At 42.9% G+C, this 14,372-nt stretch overlaps 1 protein-coding gene across 1 annotated transcript in view; it reads right to left on the bottom strand.

Moving 5' to 3' along the window:
- Positions 1-14,372, bottom strand: part of Rrbp1 (ribosome binding protein 1) — a 60,891-nt gene that overhangs the window by 35,788 nt on the left and 10,731 nt on the right. The window contains exon 2 of the mRNA XM_051183266.1: positions 2,302-4,447. Within this exon, the coding sequence (XP_051039223.1) occupies positions 2,302-4,426 (2,125 nt within the window). The 5' untranslated portion in view covers positions 4,427-4,447. The remainder of the gene's footprint in view (positions 1-2,301; positions 4,448-14,372) is intronic.

The raw sequence follows: 14,372 nt of genomic DNA, 5'->3' as shown, positions 1-14,372 counted from the left end.
TCACCAACCCCCCCCCCCCAGGATTCTTTCTGGATTGTTACAGTATTTGGAAATTATCATTTGCTTTATTCTTTTGGGGATGAAGAATACAGAATTTAAGATAATATATCAAGACCCAATTTTATGCCCCTAAAGTAATTTCAAAAGGCCATCAAATAAAAGTTTTAATGGGAAATTATCTACTGCAACATCACATTAGGAGTCATGTCCCATGTGGCCTTGCACCAAGGAGAATGAATGATATCCAAGGCTTTCCACACAGTTGTTTCCAACTTCAGGGGGCGCTGTCACAGCCACAAGAGCCAATGCCTTCTTCAGGGTTGCTTCCAACTTTTGAAGAATAAAATATCAGCACACTGCATAAAAAAAAGAAGTCAAAGAACAACTGGACTCTCACTGTGGGACAGCCAGCACTCTGCTTCCACAGGTTCCCCATCCAGATCCAACCATCTTGGATCAAAAAAACATTAAAAAACAAAAAGAGCAAAAAACAAAAAACCCAAAAAAAAAAAAAAACCCAATAACAACAATATAACTATCTACATATTATCTGTATTGTAATAGGTGTAAGTGGTCTATAGGTGATTTAAAGTATATGGGACAGGCTACAAATGTAGCTCATTGGCATAAAACTTGCCTAACACACATAAGGGCCCTGGGTTTGATCCCCAACACTGTATGGGATAGGTAATAAACAGATTCTTGCTAATTAAGTATGCAGGACTTAGGGAGTTACTTATATGCAAACATTGATGCCATTTAATGAGACTTCAACATTTGCAGATTTTGGAATTCACAGAAGGGTGGGCCCTTGGAATCAATTTCCTAAAATATGAAGAAAGACTACGTTTTAAAGTTGTTTTTGTTTGCATTCTTGTACAGCCTACTTCATCATGCCATCTCTGTATGTCTCTCTGGAGTCATAACACTCATCATCATTGAAGTTGTGCTGTGCCTGTGTGGGCAGATACAGGGCCCCCAGGCAGTCTGGAGGTATCGGATCCACTAAGCATATGTGTGCCACAGTTCAGTTTCCATAGGAGAGACCTGGGAGAATAACTACCTCAAAACCCTGTTAGAATATGTTAAAGTGCTTTTCACAAGTCCCACAAATTCAACCACTTTTTAAACCCTGACTGAATCTGTAGTCACTACCCACTAAAAACACCAAGGCAAATCAGTGTTCTGCATTATCTACTTTCTGTCTATATGATATGGAATCTTCACTAATGTTCTATAATGCTTCATTAAATGACCAGGGAAGAAGGGATGGGGCAGTATGAAGGAAACTAATTACTTCATAAAAACACTAAATGAATAAAGCTAACATTAGGTGAGGTATGGACACAGAACAGACTGGTAAGACACAGCCAGACCTGTAAGAAAATTTGCCAAGGTTATCCTGACTAGACTGTTCCTCACACCTTAAAGTGCAGTCCCTCAGTGGGGACACAGTGAGTACCCTGCACCTTCACTCAGGCCCATTCACATGACTTTCCCTGAAGAATGAGATGCAGCTTGAATGTGCCTGCTCAAAATGACTTACGCTTCTGCTACAACCCTGAGAGGGCTTCTGCCCTGTAGAGACAGAGACACTTCAACCTAAGCCCCCAAATGAACTCATGCCTTAGGAGCCAACCCAGTTATAGCACTCCATGAGGCAGAGCCTCCCAGCAGACATGACCTAAACCAGTCAACCTTAGCCAACCACAGACACAGGAGCAAAGACCTGCTGTTATAGGGCAATAAAACTTGGGGAGCTTGTTCCATAGCCTTACTATAGTAGCAGCTGACTGACTCAGATGGCACCCGCCCGCCCGGTTAGTAGCTAAGCCTCCAAACTAAAACATTCCCTCCTGCAGAGGATCGAGGCTCATAAAACTCAGAAAGCTCAGAAAGTCACAGGACTCACAGGCCCCTCCCTCTTCAAGGTTACATAACCAATACAATTACTGGGGGAGAAAGGACTCTTTAGTGGAGCTGCCTCCAAGTGGAGCATGGGCAGGGAGCTCCTGGAAGGCAGGTTTCCTGAACAGTCAGCCAGGCTGGGGCAGTCTTGGTGGTGATGCATCTGCCTTAGCCTCATCCACGCTCTTGTGAGTAAACCCTCACCCCCTGATCCTGCATAAAAGCCCAAAGCTCAATGTTCACCAAGCTGCAACTTGGGTGGAGTTGTTTCTCTGGTTTGTCATCAATACCCAATCTGGGGTGAACAGGAAAAGTGAAACAACACAACACAAAGGACAACCACCAGTCACAGACAGTTTTCCCTCAAGCTCACAGGGGAGCCAGGGCACTCACCAGGCTCAGCTTTTCTCTTTGAACCAGACTTCTTCTTTGCAGGTGCCTCTTGCTTTGGTGCCTCCTGGCTCTGGACCATTCCTGAATTTTTACCCTGGGCAGGAGCTGACTCTGACTTTTTACCCTGATTGGCAGCTGTGTCCACCTTTTTGCCCTGGTTGGGGGACCCTTCTACCTTTTTGCCTTGGTTTGGGGCTCCTTCAGCCTTTTTGCCCTGATTGGGGGACCCCTCTGCCTTTTTCCCTTGGTTTGAAACACCTTCTGTCTTTGTGCCCTGATTAGCATCTGTCTTTCTACTCTGGTTGGGAGCCCCCTCTCCCTTCTTGCCCTGCTGGTTCTGGGCCCCCTCTCCCTTCTTGCCCTGGCTCTGGGCCCCCTCTCCCTTCTTGCCCTGGCTCTGGGCCCCCTCTGCTTTTTTCCCTTGGTTAGGAGAGTCTTCTAATTTTTTACCCTGGTTTTGGATCCCTTCTCCCTTCTTGCCTTGGTTTGGAGTTCCCTCTGTCTTCTTGCCCTGGTTCTGGGGCCCTTCCCCATTCTTGGCTTGGTTCTGGCCTCCATCACCTTTTTTAGCCTGGTTTTGGTTTGTTTCCCCCTTTTTGCTCTGATTTTGAGCACCCTCTCCTCCCTTCTTAGCCTGGTTCTGGGCCCCCTCTACCTTCTTGGCCTGGTTCTGGGCACCCTCCCCCTTCTTAGCTTGGTTCTGGGCCCCCTCCCCCTTCTTAGCCTGGTTCTGGGCCCCCTCCCCCTTCTTAGCCTGGTTCTGGGCCCCCTCCCCCTTCTTAGTTTGGTTCTGGGCCCCCTCCCCCTTCTTAGCTTGGTTCTGGGCCCCCTCCCCCTTCTTAGCCTGGTTCTGGGCACCCTCCCCCTTCTTGGCCTGGTTCTGGGCACCCTCCCCCTTCTTAGTTTGGTTCTGGGCACCCTCCCCCTTCTTAGCTTGGTTCTGGGCCCCCTCCCCCTTCTTAGCTTGGTTCTGGGCCCCCTCCCCCTTCTTAGCCTGGTTCTGGGCCCCCTCTACCTTCTTGGCCTGGTTCTGGGCACCCTCCCCCTTCTTAGCCTGGTTCTGGGCACCCTCCCCTTTCTTAGCTTGGTTCTGGGCACCCTCCCCCTTCTTAGCTTGGTTCTGGGCACCCTCCCCCTTCTTAGCCTGGTTCTGGGCACCCTCCCCTTTCTTAGCTTGGTTCTGGGCACCCTCCCCCTTCTTAGCCTGGTTCTGGGCACCCTCCCCTTTCTTAGCTTGGTTCTGGGCACCCTCCCCTTTCTTAGCTTGGTTCTGGGCACCCTCCCCCTTCTTAGCTTGGTTCTGGGCACCCTCCCCTTTCTTAGCTTGGTTCTGGGCACCCTCCCCTTTCTTAGCTTGGTTCTGGGCACCCTCCCCCTTCTTAGCTTGGTTCTGGGCACCCTCCCCTTTCTTAGCTTGGTTCTGGGCACCCTCCCCTTTCTTAGCTTGGTTCTGGGCACCCTCCCCCTTCTTAGCTTGGTTCTGGGCACCCTCCCCCTTCTTGGCCTGGTTCTGGGCACCCTCCCCCTTCTTGCCCTGACTGCTGGTGGCAGAAGCATTGGCCTTGGAGCCCACTGGGGGTACAGCCACCATAGGCACTTCCTTGGGTGTGGCTTCCAAGATGGCAGACTTTGAAGCAAGAACCTGGATGGAATTCACAACAGAACTGACTGCTGGCTCCACCTTTGCCACTTTTTTCTCCTTCTTCTTTTTGTCCTTAGGGGAGGAAGCCAACTTTTCTTGAGGCATGGCTGGTACTGTGGCTACAGGGGTATGGACCATAGAAGAATGGACTGAAGTTGGAGCCACAGCCATAGCAGGTACGCGCACTGGTTCCTTGAGGAGGATGGTCATGTTGGAATCTAGGTCATGGTCAGGTATCTTCCCATTAGGTTTCTCTTCCTTTTTCTTGGTCTTTCCTTTCTTCTCCACAGTTTTCTCCTTCTTTTTCTTCTCTCCTTTTTGGTGGTGGGTTTTCGCCATCTCCTTGCGCTGGTTGGCAAGGGCTTCTTCATATGATGTCTCCTTCATGGAGAAGGTTGACACCAGGAAGATACCGATGGCAGAAACAACCATAAACCCGCCAAAGACGACAACACCCAAGGTCTGAGTGTCGTAGATATCCATCTTGGCTGGCTTGCGTTTCACCTGCCAACATAAACAAGTTGATTACTTTCTAGAGAAACTGAGGAATTGGACAATTTCTATCCCCATCACAACCTTAAGGTTTCTGACTGTTTCTTCAGAAACAGATCATTTTTACCCATAGTCTCAATAGTTCTTTTAGTGCCCAGAGATACAAACAGGCAGGAGGCAGAGTACCAGGGGATAGCTAGAGTTTGTAATGTTCAATAGCCTCCAAAGCCCATGGCCATGGCCCAAGTTCAAGGTGCCCCTTGAAAGCTACCCACTGCAGGATTCAAACCATTCATGAGTGAAACAACATGGAATAGTGGCAATGTGGCAAAGCTAAGTACAGTTGCATGTGCCACATACATAAGATGTGATTCTGAGTAATCTGAGAACCTTTCATTTTTTATGTTGGGTTGATTTTTTTTTTTTTTAATATTTTTCTTCAATGTAAAATTGGCTGGTTTTAGTCTTAAAAAAAAAAAAAAAGTCAACCCCAAAATATAGTCAGACTTTCCTAGCAGGCCCCTGGCACGCCATACTCTCTGCTTTGTTGCCATTGCCCTAAACAAAGCTCCTAGGGTCACAGACAAACACCTCAGTACTGCAGTCCTGAAGAGTAATCAAGAACTTGGTTCAGGACAACACTCTTTCTGTAGCAATACCACCTCAGTCATGGAGCCTACAATCTCCATACTGGGAAACAGAAAGAAAGTCTTGGGAAGCCAATCAAATTCTAGTTTGGAATTTCACATCTGCAGACTTCATGGAAGAAGGGGGCAGTGTCACTGGGCCCTTTGTCAGACAATATACCCCAAACCAAGAGGATGAAGCATACCATTGTTGTTGCTTACAGATCAAAGTCCAAAGGATCAGAGGCTACTGGGTTTACTCCTTGCTGGCTGATAGCCCAGGCTCAGTTCCACTTCATTGAGCCTTTTGGGGGAAGGGGAGTTGAGACAGGGTTTCTCTGTGTAGCTTTGGAGCCTGTCCTGGAACTCGCTCTATAGACCAGGCTGGCCTTGTACTCACAGAGATCAACCTGCCTCTGTCTCCAGAATGCTGGGATTAAATGTGTACGTCACCACCACCTGGCTTTATCAAGCTTTTAACTCATGTCACTGTCATCATCAGTTTCCAGTCCCCTGAACTAGAGAGGAAAAATAGTCTACTCTCTCTGAAGAAGATAAGCAAAGAATGAACAAGCAGAACTCCAGTGTAAAAGGAAAAGGCTAGGAGGGAGGGGTGGGTAACAAGAGGGAAAGGTGAGGAAGACAAGAACACTGTTATCTAGGTTCTGTAGACACTGGTTGCTTGGGCAGTCAGATTTATACTCCTCTTTAACAGGGGCAACATAAGAAAACTGATTAGGAATAAATTTCTAAAGAGTAATTATGGGCATTTTAAAGAAGGGACGTTGTTTAAACACCTCAGCATCACATTCTAGGACACACAATCTCCTTACAGTGCAACCCCTTTTCTCTGTATCATAAGATCCTTGAGGAAGGACTGAAATGTTCATTACAAGTGTCTGCTAGCATACTCTCCATGGTGATTACTCCCCATTGTGGCTGTTGTGACTTTCACTCTTCAATAGACTGTCACCTGGGGCTGTGTAGGACCAAGGCCCAATATTCCATCCCTGTCATCACTCTGGGAAAAAAAAAAAAATAAATAAAAGGCTGAAGTCAACCCCCACAAGCCTTCAAAGCCTGGATAAGGCAGCATTTATATCACAAATGGATTCTGACTTCTAGCTATGGACCACTAGTGACATTTGATCCAAAGTCAAGGCCAAGTGCTCTCACATGTAACAGTCAAGGAAGGCTATTAAAATAAGCCTTTCCAGGAGCACACTTGCTTGCACCTGGCCACTTCTGGCTCTATTCTGTACAGGAAGACAGGGACAACGTGTGTGACACAGCTGACATCTCCTACAGGGCCTACCAACAGAGACATGCTCAGGCACACATGACAGTGTCTAGTCAAATGACAAAAGCTTTACAGAGCATCACCTTTTCCAGGGTAGACCCACATAAGGCCTGGCTCAGCCAGCCCACAGCTCCGCAAATACCAAGTGGCCTCCAGACAACTAAGCACTCAAGGGGTGGCCTCTCGTAGAGTTGCAGTTGGCACCAGTCACCAGCCCCTGAAAGAGTGAAGGGCCATCAACAAAGCAGGGCCTGTTCCCAGCTGAGGACTGTAGGGCTCTGTTCAGCTTCATGCCTTCCAACTGCTCAGCTCAGACAGAAAAGCCAAGGTTGGAAATCAGCCTTTAATCTGACCCCACATGGCAAACATGACACATAAAACACATTCTCCGCGGGGAGTTCAGAATCAATGTAAGCAAACTTGGGGAATATTTTTCCCCTGCTGCACACACAAAGTATGTTTATAACAGCATAGATGTGTCTTCCCAACTTTTGCAGAACAGGATGCTTTAAAAAGAAATTATATCCTTACCATTAATTCCTAATTTTTTTTTTTTTTTTAAAGAAAGCCTTCATGGGAAAATGAAAAGCCCAGTTTTTAGTAATACACTGAAACATTTAAAGCTAAGGCAGTATCTCTGCAAACAGTAATAAAATGAAAACAACAACAAAAAATCATCTGCTTTCAAAGTGAGTTTACCTTCATGACAGACTCTTAATTATAGCTGAAATAGTACCCCCCCCCCAGAGAATTTAGGGGGATACAAACACATCTTGAGAGACTCTTGACCCACAGACTAATAGAGCCAGGAGGGCATCTTTCCTATGCTTGCAGCCTGTTCACTGTAATGAGACCACAGAGTGCATCTCTTCAAGGGCTTTCCCCTGAGCCATTCCTGCATTGGCTAAGATTTGGGCCAGAAGTCTGCCCACCCATACTCTATACTATCTCACTACAAGATCTCTATTCTGTCATTTCCAGAAACTTCTGTGAAATAGGTATTTTTCTGCACCTACCACTGCTAAAATACTCAGTGAGTGACAGCTGATGAAAGCCCTAAAAGGGAAGGAAACCAAGGCCAATGACCACTCCCAGATTTTGGCTGAATGGAATCCACTACCATCTTTAGATCACAAGAGAATGCCGCTTCTTCTGGTTTTAGGATTTGGGAGCTTTCAACGCTTCAAATAAGCAAGAAAATAAAGGCAGCAATAGCTCCAACTACATCAAGATAGGCATATCTCCTAATACTTTAAAATAAAGATTGAGTACCTCCAATCCAAAAATCTGAAATTTGCCTTCTTCAAGTTGGGGAACAAGAGATGCTGCTACACATGGAAAATTCTCTATCAAATCTTAGGTGATGGTCTCAGTCAAAACATAGGCTTAGGCCAGTGTGGAAACACATGCCTGTAACCCTGAGGCCCTCAGGATGCCCACATGGGAGAATTCTGAGTTCAGGGCCAGTCTGGGCTATAGAATGAGGCCCTATCTCAAAAAATACTTTTTTTTAAATCAGGCACATTAAAAATATGTAAAATGGGGAGTTAAAGAGGTGGTATGGAGGTTAAAATTGGGAGCTGGAGAGATGATTCAGTGCCCATGCTTACTGATCTTCCAGAGACCAAGGCTTGGTTCCCAGCACTTGTCCACACATGGCGGTTCACAACTGTAACTTCAGTTTTAGGGTATGTGACACTCTCTTCTCACCTCCATGAGCTCCTGTGTGCACATGGTACATGTAAATTCATACAGGGACACACGCATACACATAACAATAATAAATAAGTGTTTACTTTTTAAGTGTCTTAAAAATATATAAACTTATTTGAGTATATAATGTACACAGGAAACATGAGTGAAGTTAGTGTTCAGATTTGGATTTATCCCTAAAATATCTTACAGATACATACCAAATCTGGAACATTTCTAGTCTTAACACTTTGGAAAAGGGACAATAAACTTGTATTATGATAGCTCAGATACAAAATTTGAGAAGCAAGGTATGAATATTTCCCAACCATTTGACATACAGATAAGTCAAATACTAACATTTTCCACACTAACTTCAAATACTGTGTGTGTACACTCACGGCATATGGGCACATACACACGCATGTCTTCCAGAAAGGCCAACACTGTAACTGCTATGTAAAGGGCATTATTCTTGGTGACAAAAATCTGGCAATTTTTAACTAATTTTCGTTTTGAAACTCACACAGACACAAATAGCTTTGGTCCATTCCTTTTAACTCCTATGACATGCTAACAGCCATACTCTTTACATGCTTATGCTTTAAAACCTATGTGACTTGCACAGAACTGGAGTGACATGTTTATCAGAGTAAAGGACCCCTTTCATGTTTCTGATTCCTGCCATTTGAAGTCAGTTCCTAGAGGTAACCACTGTGACACAGTCACTGCCTAGTTGTGCTTTCTTGTACAAACCTTAAACAAAAGTTGGAGACAAGAGTTTAGAGGTAGTGTACACTCACCTGCCCAGGAGCACTAGATGCACTCACTGGTGAGCTTCAGTCATGCTTTTTGCAAGAAGGTAGGTTCAGTCTCTAGGTGCTTCCTTTGGTAGATGACACACAGCACCACACCCTTCTTTCTAATGGATTCTATTCTGCAGTTTTCCACTGGTGTGTTTACTCAAGCCCTGTATCAATTTTGGGTTTTTAGCCTATTACTATCCCCTTCAGAATTTCTACTGAGCTTTTCATTTGAATCATGCTCAATTTATGGATAAACATAGGAAGGGACTCCCATCAATGAACAATCGTACTATACCACTAACTTAATGTCAATATTTTATTTCAAGCTTTTAGAAATTCTCATGATTTTTCTCCATGAAAGCCTTCCATGTTTTTGTGGTGTCAAGATTATTGCTTTTTGTAAAGTCCTAGAGAAAAAGTATATTTTGTCAATTATTTTTTTCTATTCTCTCTCTCAGCTGCATACAACCAGTAAAGCTACTATGTTTATATATGTATCATCAATACAGCTTTTGTAATGCTAAATTCTTGTCAAACTGCAGAGTTTATAGATTTGCCTTAATTTTCCTGGGGGGGGGCGTGTAGGGGGGAACTATCTGTACAGGAAAAAGAAAGCCCTGTTTTTTGCTCTCTGGGCTACATCACCTCATTTCTGAGCAGAACTTGTAGAAGGAGCCTCTTTGCCAAGTCCCTGTCTCCCCACTGCTCAGGGTTCACTATCACATGGAGAATCACTACACATTTTTGGTGGAACCCTTTCCTCAGTTTTAGTAGTATATGCTGTTTTCTCAATTACTATTAAAAAAAAAAAAAAGTGAGCACTTTTCACATCTTCTGATATTTTCTCCTTTAATGTGAAATATACTGAATTATAATACAGTGGCTCCCTTTTATCTGCTAGGACTAAATTTCAAGATTCCAAGGGAATGCTGACACACAGCACTGAACTCTGTATGTATACACTACGTTTTCGTCTATAAACACATACCTATGCTAAAGTTTAGTTTGTAAACTAGGCACAGTAAAAGGCAGAACAACATCAAATAAAACAATTATAAACACCACTGACAGAATCACTATTCTTGTGTTTAAGTGTCATAATTAAATAGACATTAGCCATATAATTCTACAACAGCCCATCTGATAATCCAGACTAATGGGCAGGTAGTATACAATGTGGATGCACTGAGTAACGGGACAATTCATGTCCTGGGATGACATTCAATAGTAAGAGAATGACACAAAATGTGAAAGTGATTCATTACTTCTGGAATTTTCCATTTAATATTTTTAGACCATGCTTAACTGTGGGTAACTGAAACAGAAATATTTGACAGAAATTCTTTTTAAATAACATCTCTAGTTTTTTTTTTTTTTTTTTTTTTTTTTGTGGTCTTTGTCTTCAAAGTGAGAGAAATCAGGTCACTCTTGCTGTTCTCTCCCTGGTGGCAGGGCCACTATATTCTCATCCAATGGGCTTAGATCAGCCCTTGACTGTAGTTCACTGGGACAGCGTGTGTAACACTTGTTCTCTATAGGTTTAGAAGACTACGAGAGGAGATAACTGTTAAGGAGGAAGCCTGAGATCTCTTCTTTGAGAGGGAAGGTAGTAAGAACACCACTGATGATGACTGTACACCCAACTTTTGGGTTGGTGATCCAATTAAGTCTCATTATCCCCCCCCCCCCATCTTCCCTTGGTTTACACTGTTTTTCCAACTTCTTGGCATGAATGTATATTAATTTTTGGCCCTCTCCTTGTAGCAAATACTTAAGGCAGTTAATTTCCTCTCAATACTCCTATAACTTCATCTTAAAGCTATAATGAACATTTCCATTATTGTTCAATTTCCAAATCCCCACATATTTCTTCTTTGACTTGTGGTGTGGCAATGTATTTAACTCTCCTAACATACAGAAGGGATTGAATTATCACAGATAAATCTAATTTTAACTGCTCTGTAAACTTCCATATTTTTAACTATGATCTAAAAATCAGTCTGTCTCTTCCTCTCTCTCTTACCTTTTTATCTAATCCAACAGTTACTGAGAGCTCTCATCTTTCCACTATGCTCACATTCTTTTCAGTTGCTTCTTGGAATCCTCAATTTGTGTTTTATTGAGACCATCTTGTTAGGATGTAAAATCACAATTAATAGTCTTCCTGGTTAAGTACTGCTATTTCTCTTCCCATTGAGAATGACCCTCTTTAATATCATAATAATTTTTTTCATTAAATTCTAGTTTGTCTGATTATTTTCAAATCTTCTCCAACTCTTCTGAGACTAGCATTTTTCTTTTTCTTTTTCAACCTTACTCAATTCACATTTTAAATGTTACTCCTAAAAATAGCATAGAACTGGGTTTTATTTTAATCCCAGTGGCATTTTGTTTAGTCCACCAACACCTATTGTGATTTTCTATATAATGCACACATTTATCCTTTTTATTTTGTGGTGCCTACTGATAACAGTGTTTCTTTACTTACACCCTTATCACTTTTGCAATGTTCTATTACTCAGGCACTATCCTTTCTTGCCTTATAGCTTTTAAAATGAGTTCCCTTTAGTATTTGCTTGTTTGTTGAGAGACAGGGTCTCACTATGTATCCCTGGCTGGCCTGGAACACTCTAGGCAGACCAGACTGGCTTCACTCTCAAGAGACCTGCCATCCGAAGGCTGGGATAGAAGCAGACGTGAGGGATGCACCAGCTCGCCCAGCTCCTTTACATTTTTGAACTGTAATGTTCACCCTCCATTTTCCTAACACACATAATTGATTGACTCTGTTTCACTTCTCCATCCCTTGCTCCAACAGGAGAACATAAAAGACTTAAGTCTGCTGCTGCCTTCCATCCAACAGGAGCTCCGCCCCATGTTGATAGATATTATTTTAAGAAGTATGACTTTTGTTTATGCTGCATTTGTTTAACTCTGTCAAGTTGTAATTCACACCTGATGGTCCTAATAAAGAGCTGAGTGGCCAATAGCAAGGCAGGAGCAAGGATAGACGGGCTGGCACGCAGAGAGAATAAATAGAAGGAGATACAAGGAAGAAGCAAGGAAAGAATAGGAGAACAAGGAGAGAACATCAGAGGGCCAGCCACCCAGCAAGCCATAGAGTAAGATGCAAAGTAAAATATACAGAAGTAAAGAAGATAAAAGCTCAGAGGGAAAAGGTAGATGGGCTAACTTAAAAGTTAAGAAAAGCCGGTTAGAAACAAGCCAAGCTAATGTTGTGCATTCATAACTAAGAATAAGTCTGTGTATGATTTATTTGGGAGCTAGGTGGCAGCCCCCCCACAAAAAAAGCATAAACACAGCCCCCCCACAAAAAAAGAGTAAAACAGCATATAACACCCATCTCATCTAACCACAGTTGCTCTGACAGATAGTTAATATGTATTTGTTTAACTACTCAAAAGTGTGTCATTTGTTCATCATTGCTTCTTGTATTTCAGCCCATAAGGGTCTTGCCAAAAATTCCGCTGGTCAATTCTCTGAACAAGTACAGCTTCCTGATCCATTTTTACAGTCCAGATCCCCTGAAAAGACTTTGATTTCACCTTCATTCTTCATGAATGAATTAACTGTACAGAATCCATACAAAACCTTTCTTTCACCACTCAAAAGATTTGATTTTTATCTACAGGCTTTTCTTTGCTGGTAGAAAGTTTACTACTGAAAACATGCTGCCAACCTACTGTAACCCTTTATCTTTTCATCTCTTACCATCTTTTACGTGTGTGTGTGTGGTGTGTGCACGTGCGGGGAGTGTCGGATGTGAATGAACATGTTTACATGTATAGAGAGGCCCCAAGTTGATTTGTCTTCCTCTCTCATTCTTGAGGACTTTGTTGTGGCAGTCTCTCAACTGAATCTAGAGTGTACTGATGGGCTACTCTAGCTAGCCCGAGACCCTGTCTCTACCTCCTGAGTGCTGGGGTTACAGGTGGACTTTTAAATGGGGTCTGCACACAGACCATGTGCTCTCCCTAGCCCTTCTCATCACTTTAAAGTTCTATCTTCAGGGTTCTAAGGAGTCCACAAAATACATATGTGCATTTAATCTTATTTAGGTTTATTGTGCTCCAAGACTGAGAGGTCATCATATCAACATCAATTTTGGAAAACTGTTCATCACTGAAGTCCCTTGACAACTGTCTCACTCCTCGTGTTCCTTCAAGGTGTCACCTCTAATTAGACCTTAATAATTCTCTTGTGCAGCCACTAGGGAAGACTTCAGACATAAGATCTACTTATACTCTCACTTAGGCTGAAACCAGACAGTGCTTTAATGAATTCTTGGGAGTTGTTCCGACCTTTTCAAGTCTGCTGGCTTCTTCCATGGTACCTTCTTACCCCCTTTTCTATTTCTTTCCTTGCCTTCTATTCTACCTTCAATTCTAATTTTCTATTACATTGCTGTTGGACTTTAATGGTGGCAATTCTTTAGGGTCTTTCCCCTAAACATCATTTTACCTTTGCTTCAGCCAGGCCTGGAAGGGAATCACCAGCCATGGGCTGATTGTTATATGCTGCAGGCACCTCTGATGGAAAAATTTCAGCTTTTGCCCTGACTGGCTTTCCCCATCATCTCTTCTTGCTACTAACTAGAAAACTCCCTGCCCTTTCATAGAGGGTGCAGCCCTTCAAAAGTTCAGCGCACATTCGGTGTTAGTCCCCACTTCCTATCTCAACAATCCCTGTTCTATCTGAACATTAAGGACCAAGATGACACCAGCTGCCCACACCCCACCTAACAGTATCCCAAAGTCAGCTCAGACTGGGCCTCTGTCACTCCCCTCACTTTCCTCTGGCTACCTATGAAGTACAATGCTTATTAACATTAATATTTCCAAAAAAGCATTGTAGTCTCTCATCTAAAAACTTAGATTTTTTTTTAAAGCAGAGTAACTGAAGAAAATGTAGCAACTGAAAGTAAGAGTTTGAAATAATTTCATGTTAAAAGTAACTTCCTACTTTAAAGAAACATCATCACTCATCTTAAAGAGCTGAGACATTAAAAATAAAAATATATTCTATTATAAGTCCTGCTTAATCATCAGCCATTTCGAACTCAATTTCTATGCCTGAAGAAATAAAATAGAGAATTAACAAGCTTTTGTGTTTCCTTTAAAAAAAAAAAAAAAGTCTTGGAAAAAGTAGGTATTTGAATAGACCTAAATCCTCTGGGTTTAAGAAGCCACCAGCCTCCACTTTATTATGGAAGATGACAGGCCTACATGGCATAGTAAAGGATCCTCAAAACACACAACTGGTCCACAAAGCTTTCTTACTGTAATAGACATCATGCTCAGAAAGCAGAGATCAGTCAGCACTGGATACAGCCAAACGCCAGTTTTCAGTAGGTATTGGACCGCTATCTATCAGAGTGTTTAATAACCAGCACTCATATGAATAAATTCAAAGAGAGAATTCTTGGTTCTTCAGTTTTATAGTCCTGCATACGGTCACTAAGGTTTTGTTGTCTGTCACTGGCAAGCAAAAGT

The sequence above is a fragment of the Phodopus roborovskii genome, unplaced genomic scaffold (assembly GCF_943737965.1).
Source record: "Phodopus roborovskii unplaced genomic scaffold, PHOROB, whole genome shotgun sequence".
NCBI lineage: Eukaryota > Metazoa > Chordata > Mammalia > Rodentia > Cricetidae > Phodopus > Phodopus roborovskii.
The sequence above is the reverse complement of the archived record's forward strand: the minus strand, read 5'-3'. Positions and strand labels throughout refer to the sequence as shown.